Consider the following 9,973-nt stretch of genomic DNA (forward strand, 5'->3'; position numbering starts at 1 on the left):
CTAAGCAGTGCTCAGCACATGGATTCTTCTTATGAAATACTCGCTGACTAAAGAATCTTGCAAGTGGCTACTGGATGGGTACTAATGCTTTTCACTTATACTGACTGTAATTGTTTTATTCCATTTGTATTTTCAGAGAAGCGGGAAGCCTTATAAATCTATTTTGGATATCAACTTACTCATTTGGTATTTGCTAAAAAGATAACCCCCTTCATCCTGATCAATGAAAGATGACATGCCAAAATAATTCACATTGGCGATGTCTACAGTTCTACATTTTAGAGCTAACAAGCTGGTTGCAATGCTGTTGAGAAACGAGGTCACTGATGTGGAAGAGAACACTATGTTTGGGCCATGATAAAAAATTATGAATGTCTTTCACTAAAACCTTATCTCTGCTAAAGTTTCAGACAATATTTCACAAAGACTCTCCTCTCTACTCTCTGTGCTAGACATTCACTTACATCTTCTGGATCCAAAGCAATTATCTCCAATACTGGGCACACTTGTCATCTTTAAGTTCTGTTCTCTTTGGCCTTACGATGATATTAAGACAACAGTTATGTTTATCATTATCTATTTCGGAGCAGGTGCTTTCAAGAAGACAGAAGTCCTCCTCTCACTTGCTTTTTTGGTCTGAGCCCAAAACCTGAGGCTGGTCGAAACTTTGCAAACACAATATGGATTCTGCCAGAGCAGTAATTGAGCACACCAACGCAACCTTGCTGCACCTATTGGGGGATTTTTCGTACCAAAAACATTAGCCTCTATCTTAAACCCAACCTTTTTTTTTTTTTTTTTTTTTTTTTTTTTAATGTTTTAGCAATGTTGTGGAGTTTCTATATTTAGAGGCACACATTTTTTTAGTAAACATATTTCTATGTACTTTATACATTAATTGCTATTATGACAAAAATCTTTTATTAGCTTGTGTTTTCTAATGGGTAATTTTAGGACCCATTAGGGAACTTTTAAAATTATTATGTACTTATTTTATATGAGTTCAACTTACTGAACTTGCGTCCAATTCTTAGGATTTTTCTTTCTTTCTTTTTTTATTTGGCCTCCCTGCACAACTTGTGGGATTTTAGTTCCCCAACCAGGGATTGAACCCGGCTGGGCCTTCAGGGTCCTCGGCAGTGAGAGCACAGAGTCCCAACCACTGGATCACCAGGGAACTCCCAGGGTTTTTCAATTAAACATTACGTTTGAAGCCTGCCTAGCAAAGAGTCAGTTTTTGAAACAGTTCCATCAACACTTTCTTGAAGAGTTGGTATTAATTAAAAATATTTTTTGTATGTCAGATACTGTTTAAAGTACATATGTATTTTTAAGCCTAACTTTTAAATGTATCTTTGTAAGTACTACTGTAACCCTTTTGAGCTGAAGATATAACTTTGTACCATTTCTGGAGGAAAAAAAAATCAAACTAGAGTCAACTCTAAAGATTTTCAGTCTAAACATTATGTATCATCTTTGTTTTGGGGCTAGAAATTTGGATTTTTGAAAAAAAATCCTTAAAGAGTTTATATTATGTATAAAGTGCCATAGGAAATACAATGAACATAAAATACGGTCCCTGCCTTTAACAAATTCCATGGAAAATAAAACATAATTTCCAAGTAAACTGAAGCAACAAATTCCTGTCTTTAATTGCAAAAGAAAATATAAACATTAGTTTTAGCACAAAGTTCTACAAAATCAAAACTGAAGATCAGCTTTTGTCAGAATCTTGGTCCCAGGAAAAGCGAAGTTAACTCCGGTTAACAACCTATGATTGGTCGCTGTGTCTCAAAACAGCAAATCCAATTTTACTTATTTATTTATTTGTTTGTTTTTCTTTTTAAAAATACAACATGATTATATTTTAATACACAACCAAAATACAGAACAGCATAGTAAATTAGCAAATCCAATTTTAAAATCCCCAAATTAATTTGGAAATGTGTTCCTATGTGCTAATGAAAAAACTACATGGTAGAGCTCCTTTCTTTTTTTCAATTTATTTTCAATGTAAAATACAATTAAAAAAACCTTATCACATAAAGTCTCCCTTCCTCAGCAGCATCTCTGCTCCCTTTCTCAAAGTAACCACTTTTAGGTTTGGTTGGCTTCCTTCCAGATCTTTTTCTGTACGTTTAAACATTCAAACTTTTGTTTTTATAAAAAATAGGCTCAAATTATTTCATTTAACTTTGAGATCTTTCTATGTCATTCATGAGAACCTCCCTCATTCTTTTTTTTTTTTTGCGATATGCGGGCCTCTCACTGTTGTGGCCTCTCCCACCGCGGGGCACAGGCTCCGGACGCGCAGGCCCAGCGGCCATGGCTCACGCGGCATGTGGGATCCTCCCAGACCGGGGCACGAACCCGTGTCCCCTGCATCGGCAGGCGGACTCTCAACTACTGCGCCACCAGGGAAGCCCTCCCTCATTCTTTTTAATGGCTGCTTCATATCCCATAGCATGGAGGTACCAACATAATTTATTTAACCATTCCTCCTGGTGGACACTTAGATTGCTTTCAAAATTCTCACTATTAAGCAAAGATACAACAAACATCTTCGTATGCTGGATTAAAAGGCCAAACTTCTGCGTTTAAACCTTGGCGCCAACATTTCCTGCTCGCAACCTTAAGCAAGTTATTTATCTTTAGTTGTCTCAACTATAAAATGGGGGTGATGGTAACAGCCTCACAGCGCTGTTACAAGGATTAAATGTGTCAGTACCTGGAAAGTGCTTAGAATACTGCCTGGCACAGAGTTAAAGTGTTCAGTAACGCCAGCTTTTCATACATTTGTGCCTAGATGCTTTTGTTTACTTGGGCCGGATTCCTAGAGGTGGAACTCCATATTTAAAATTCTGTTATTGCAAAACTCTCCCCCAAATGTCTATATCAACTTACATTCCCACCAACTACAGCTTCCCCATTTCCCACAACCTTGCCAACAATGGATATTAGCAAATCCTTTTATACTTCTGCCAATTGGATGGACAAAAACCCAGCATTACGTGCTTCAATCTGCATTTCCTAATTGAGAATGAACATCTTTCCATTTACTTCTTGGACATTTGTGGATTTCTTTTTTCTTTTGTGAATTTCCTGTTTATATACTTTATTCATTTTTTTCAGTTTAAAGTTTTTTCATCTACTAAAAAAATTTCCTGGTAATTTAATATAAAGTGAGTGCTCTAGGCAACTGTGCTTCAATAGGAATTTTCAGGGAATAAATTTTAGTTTTAGAAAGTATAATAAAGCTTCATTATCTAAAATACGAACATAAATGGAATGAGGAAGTAAGGTGGTGGCTGGGGGATGAATATGGACTGCTAAGAGGTCCCAGAATGTATGCTTCAGGCAAGTCATTGAAAATGGGGGAGCTGGACTGTGATGCCTGTGGCTGCTCTAACCCACTTTCCCACTTGGGCAGGGGACTGTGTTAGACTCTCTGCTAATACTGAGCACTTCCTGAGTTTGTTATCACCCTCAAAACCACTGCCCTTTTTTCAGACCTATCCCTCACACTTCCCATTTTTCCTGTGATCTTACCTGCTTTCCTTTCTGCCTGTACATCTGACAGTGGTACTGAGAGAGTCCGTACATTGGAAAGGCTGATGATCTACTCTTACTGTTATTTCTTTTTTAAAAAAAATTATTAATTTTTTATTTTAGGCTGCGTTGGGTCTTCGTTGCTGGGCGTGGGCTCTCTCTAGTTGCGGTGAGCAGGGGCCACTCCTTGTTGCGGTGCACGGGCCTCACTGCCGTGGCCTCTCTTGCTGCGGAGCACGGGCTCCAGGCATGCGGGCCTCAGCAGTTGTGGATAGCGGGCCCCAGAGCGCAGGCTCAGCAGTTGTGGCGCACGGGCTTAGTTGCTCCGCGGCATGTGGGATCCTCCCGGACCAGGGCTTGAACCCATGTCCCCTGCATTGGCAGGTGGACTCTTAACCACTGTGCCACCACAGAAGCCCTGCACTGTTATTTCTGACGCCCTTCTTCAGACACCTTAGGAATCCCACACTGATTATTTTTATGCACAGGTAATCTTTTTAAAGCTTTTTTTTAAAAAAATAATACATGCTTCTAAACAAACGCATCTTGTTTTCTTATTTTGTACCAATAAGTTGAAAACTTTCATTGGTACTTTCTTCCCTCAAGTGATGGTTCAGTGACCAATCTATATTTCTGGAATTAATACACCAAGGTAAAGAAGTAAACCCCATACATGGTACAGTAAATTATAAATGAGACCATCAGACAGTGCTGCAGCAATAAAGCTTTGGTTCATTTTCAATTCTGTTCAGACTTGCGTACGATGTATACACATTCAGAACATCATATGCATATGCTGACAGAAATAATAAACACATGACCTTTTGGAAAAACATCTATGTTCACTGTTAATTGAACTTGAAGGAGTAACATATCTAAAGATGTTTGACTGCAATTTGTATTCTTAAAAAATATTTCCCCTCATTATAAAATTAATGTATGTGTATTAAATGTTGGCAAAATTATTTTTTTAATTACATAATAGGAAGACAGACCCACCTAGAATCAACTCAACTATTGTCAACTTTCTAGATTATAGTTCATGTTCTTTTTTTCTTCTGACTTTTGCATAATGGAATCACTCTAAATATCCAAATTTTGTTCTGTTGATATACTATAAACATCGTGTCACATTTGCAATTTACCTTTAAAATCTACTCAACAGAATTCTTATATATTAACATCAAATCTCATTGTTTCATTTTACATTCATTTCTGGTTTTAAGTTTGGGTGATAAGGATTGATTTCCAAATCAGACTGGGTGACAAATAGAACATACCTTTCTCCGATCTTTAAGAATCCTGTCCAAGCTCTCTTCATTAACTTTGCTTGCATAGTCATAAAAACTGTTTTTTTTAAGAGAAAAAATATTTTATTAAAATCACATAGTATTTTGACATGAATATGTTTAGTAACATGTGTCTATGGGTCATCTAACCCTAAAAGTTGGTAATAAAGATACAATTGCTTGTCTGCAATAGGTATATAAAGAGAAAACAATCTAAATGCTTTACTGATATGAGGTATCTTTTGCATCAAAGACTACTCAAGAGACTGCTACATTCAAAGGGTATTACTTCCATAAGTGGGAGGAACTGATAGCAAGTAATTATAAAATGTGTGGTTTCAAATGGCTGTGACATCTTTTCCTTGTTTCTAAGTATCAATTACCTATGGGAAAAAAAAGAACACAGCAGCTCATTTTCTGAGAAATGAAGAAAGGAAATGAGTATTTGCTGAATCCTTAATAAGACACTCAACTGCATGCTTCCTTGTGTTAATTCATTTCATCCTTGCCTCAGTGCTGGGAGATAAGTACTAGTTCAGCCCAACAAGTCAACATGTTTTTTGTTTTTAATTAATTAATTAATTAATTATTTTTGGCTGCGTTGGGTCTTCGTTGCTGTGCGTGGGCTTTCTCTAGTTGTGGCGAACGGGGGCTACTCTTTGTTGTGGTGTGTGGGCTTCTCGTTGCGGTGGCTTCTCTTGTTGCAGAGCACGGGCTTTAGGTGCACAGGCTTCAGTAGTTGTGGCACGTGGGCGCAGTAGTTGTGGCTCACGGGCTCTAGAGCACAGGCTCAGTAGTTGTGGAACACGGTCTTAGTTGCTCCGCGGCATGTGGGATCTTCAAGGACCAGGGATCGAACCCGTGTCCCCTGCATTGGCAAGCGGATTCTTAACCACTGCGCCACTAGGGAAGTCCCAATCAACATGTTTTATTCCCATTTTTCTAGATAAAGATACTGAGGTTAAATGACTTGCCCCAACTCACAGAACTGGTAGATGGAAGAGTTGGGATTTGAAGCGAGGTCTGACCAGCCTCAAACTGAATGCACTCACCCTTAAACGAGACCAATCTGACCTGAATCCCATGATGAGCAGTCCAGGCATAATGATGCGTGGGCTTTTCTACCCCTGGTCGTGGTTTTAGGCATGCCACCCTCCTCCCCTCCTCCTACCACCATAAGCCCAGGCCTATAATGCAGAAAGGAGTTCAAGTTATAGTAAAAACACTGAACTGGGAGTCAGGAGATACCAGCTCCAGCTCCGTTCTGCTTCTCACTGTATGATCTTGGGCAAGTCACTTTAACCTACCTGGCCTCCATTTCCTTTTTGCAAAATACAGATTTTGGAGTAGACAGATGATTTCTAAGATTTCTATCAGTTCTAAGAATTATGAGTCTATGATTTAAATTATGAGTCTATGAGTCTACGTTCTGGTACTACTTTGCTCACAGTGGTTTAAGGAAATCCTCAGAAGGGCAGGGCAGGGCAGGGCACACCTAGCAAAGCTTTATGGTCAGGGCCAAACAGGACCCATTCTGACCCAGACAGAGGCTGTGTGTGGACCAGGGCCTGAATCATTTCATTTGCTCTGAGATTCTTTTCAAATGAACTGCTGGTTCCTTGTCTTGCTTCCTGCTCCTCTTTCAGCTATGTGTAAATCTAAGAGATGAGGTTCTCAGCTACTTTGAGGCTTAGCTCACAGGTAACAATCCTCTGAAATAATGGGCAAGTGTGCGCAGGAGGGGTGGGGGGTAAGGTGGGTGGTGAACATGATGCAAGTCCCCATGGGTTCTTGGGTGCAAGGGGGCTGGGTGTTTGGGTCAGCTGAGAATGGGAGCGGGGTCAGGGTGAAAGCTGCAGGGAACACACAGCAGGAACAGCCAGGCACAAGGGGTGGGCAGGTGTTAAAGAAGGAAGTGCTGACCAAGAACACCGAATCAGGCTAGTATGAGCAGCAATGCAAGGAAAGTATTGGCCTGGTTCTTGGGAATGTAGACGAAGAGGGCCTCAGGGAGTTTTACGAAACAGAGTGGAGCTCATCATACCTGCCATCAGGCGGAAGGGTTTGGGGCTGAGAAAGCAGACAGAGGCCTGGACTGTGGTTTGGGGAACAGAAGTCCGGTGTGTGGGAGATGCTGGCCCCTTTCTCCCTCACCTTGGCCTCCGTCACTCTCTCTGTCCTTTGCTTTCTCCCTCTGAACATCTCTCCTCCTGTCTTTTTCTCTTTCTGTCCTTTAGTTGGTACTAATATTCAACTGGTGTATATTAAACACAAAAAAGTAGGTTTTATGTTCCCTTTCCTTACATTTTAAAGTTGAACACTGAACACTTTTTATCCCTCTTAACAACACCAATTATTTTATGTGATCCTTGGTTAACTTCCTTCTCTATGGATGAAGAGCCCTTGCTAGAGGGGCTGGCATAAAGGCTTCCATTCTAAACCACTGAGGCCGAGATTTATACTGTCTCCCTTCCACTCTTTCTAACTTAACACAGTGCCACACACACATCTGGCACTCAAAAAATAAGTGAATTTGGATGCCCTCAGTTATAACTTTATAGCCATAATCACATACAGGTCTAAATTCACTAGTTTTCAATCAATTAATGTTTTAATAAGGACAAAAAGCTACAAAGAAGGATGTGGCTTACCTAAAAAGTTTTGAACAAGGCTGATGGTTGTGGATTTCTGTAATTAGAAAGAGGAAATACATCTCAGTTAATCAGGTAAGATACAGACAACTATAAAACAGTTCAGGATTTAAAAAAAATTTTTAACCAAAATCTCAGACAGTAAAAAGACAGTTTTCCTCTCCCAAACAGTGTGTACACTAGTGAAGGCAGTATGTCTTTTTAACACTGAAACCCAGGCACACATTCTCAGGACAAAGTAGACTGGTGAATGAAAGTTCTGGGTCCATTTGTCCAGGTGTGATGAGCACACATCTGAAAGCTTTTATTCAGGAACAGGTAGCTATTGTGTGCCCTTACTCAATCTTACCTATTTAAACAAAGCCTAAGAGGAAAGAGGAATCAATGCCTGGAAGCATTTGATCAAGGTGGGTAAGAGCTGTGAGGACAGCTTGGGGAAAGGAAGGCCTTACCACCCTACTATCAGTAACCTACTAACAACTCAGGACAACTGGGCCAGGTGTTTTGAAGGGGAAGGGCAGAAACTCTGAAAGTATATTAACCCTTTCAAAGATTTTCAGTACCAAGGGAAACAGTCATTTATAAGGCAGATCCAAACGGCTTCTTAAAAGATTGCGGCAATTAATCATAGTGAACAATTTCTTCAAGCTCATCAGGGGGCTTAGGGTCTGGGTTGCTTTATAAGACCATGGGACTAATTAACCACTCAATTCTATTAACAACGTTCTCCTGGACAGGGAATCATCACCTGCTGCTTATAAAGCCATAGCCACAGAGTTCCAGTCTGCAATTTTAACTCAATTAAAATGAAACCACAACCTTGAAGGACACCAGGCTATGCCCATTAGCTTCTGTACTGATGTGAGTGCTGCCAAAACACAGACAGAGATGCCAGTACTTCCACAGGAATGAAAAGCTCATCCTAGTATAACTGTCGACATAGTGATGCAAATAAGAAAACCTCATCTAGAAATATTTCCTTCTTTTATCACCAAAAATGACACGATATACCACCAGAAGTTATTTCAGAGATACTGTTAGTAATTAGAATATGGAATGTCTGTAGTAAAAATGTCAACTAGAGTTCAGGGAAAAGAAAAAAAAACTCTTCTACCTTAAAGGAAAGAATATTTTGTTCAAGAAAATCCCTGGAGTAAATTCTGAACTCTGAATATACATTCCTGTCATCAATCCACCCCAGCAGACTTCTCTCACGATTTGCAACATAGATTAGAAGCATGTTGAAGATACGCTCTAGATATCATGTGGTATTTTCTAAAGGAAGTTAAGGCTTTCTCTTACAAGATTTTGCAATACCTAACCAAGCACTCCGTGGAGAAAACAAGGGGATGCTCTCAAACACAATAAGGTGCAGATTGGAATGAAGGTGGCAGGCACGATAGCTGATAGACTTCTGGAAGCAGGGGGAGGCAGGGCAGGCTTGCCTCGGATTCTAGAGTCTCTGAAGCCTCCAGAGCTCTTCCATGCGGTGGACCCCTCTTCACGTATGCATGGCGTCTCTGCCCGCATTTCTGTACAAATCCCCACTGGGACATACTGCTGTGCTTGCCTAGCTTCCTGTCTCTGCTTCTCCTGCTGGTGGGTGAGCTGAACAGCTCCTGTCCTTCCCGCTTCCGTTCTTTCCAGTAACTGCTGCTGTTCTTTCCACCTTATTAACTAAGGGAGCTCCCTGCTGCTGTCTCCTGACCGCTCCCAGCACTAAGAGCAGACGACTCCGCTTCAAGCGAGCGAGCACAGCTTTAAAAATGAATATGTATTCAAAACAAGTGTTCAAAATGTGATATTCCATATAAAGTCCTCCTTATTGTGTAGAGTCAAGGAAAGGTGTCTGTGTGTGGATTCAGACATTTACAACAAATAAGAAATTTGGTCAATTTATTTTATTTAAAATATCTTATTCTGGTGGTTAAACTGTGCCAGAAAATTTCTTCACACTAGTGGTATGGAATACTTCTCATGGCATATTACCTAATGTTTTGCCTTTCAATCCAGGTTTTCCAGAGTCCTTGGTTTACATTTTCTAATATGTATTTATTTTTAAAAGAAAAATATTACAACGATAACAATACATTTAAGATAATACTAGCAAATACTCTATTCATGAGATCCGTGACTATTTCAAACAACGAATTGAATGTAGCTAATAAATTAAACATTATACAGCAAAAGAAGGTTGTCATGGCACTGTATTAACTGGGACTCTCTGTTGGTTCTTCTCCATATCTACAGTACCATGGAAACTGGTATTTACTGCAAGAACCAGAAGGTGTATGAATCCAAGATACAGTACACTATGCTGGAGAATTTTAGTTACTTTACCATTCTATTTCTTTAAAGATAAATAAACAGCCAGAACATTCATCAGAAATGCTACTTTTGGGCTCCCCTGGTGGCGCAGTGGTTGAGAGTCCGCCTGCCGATGCAGGGGACACGGGTTCGTGCCCCGGTCCGGGAAGATCCCAC

General features: G+C 40.0%; 1 protein-coding gene across 1 annotated transcript in view; it reads right to left on the minus strand.

The window, feature by feature from the left end:
- The window catches only part of ABRAXAS2 (abraxas 2, BRISC complex subunit), a 27,604-nt gene that overhangs the window by 11,188 nt on the left and 6,443 nt on the right, over positions 1 to 9,973 (minus strand). Inside the window, exons 3-4 of the mRNA XM_007468729.1 lie at positions 7,490 to 7,526; positions 4,830 to 4,896 (exon numbers count right to left, since the gene is read on the minus strand). Of these exons, the coding sequence (XP_007468791.1) occupies positions 4,830 to 4,896; positions 7,490 to 7,526 (104 nt within the window). The remainder of the gene's footprint in view (positions 1 to 4,829; positions 4,897 to 7,489; positions 7,527 to 9,973) is intronic.

The sequence above is a fragment of the Lipotes vexillifer genome, unplaced genomic scaffold (genome assembly GCF_000442215.2).
Source record: "Lipotes vexillifer unplaced genomic scaffold, Lipotes_vexillifer_v1.1 scaffold741, whole genome shotgun sequence".
Classification (NCBI taxonomy): domain Eukaryota; kingdom Metazoa; phylum Chordata; class Mammalia; order Artiodactyla; family Lipotidae; genus Lipotes; species Lipotes vexillifer.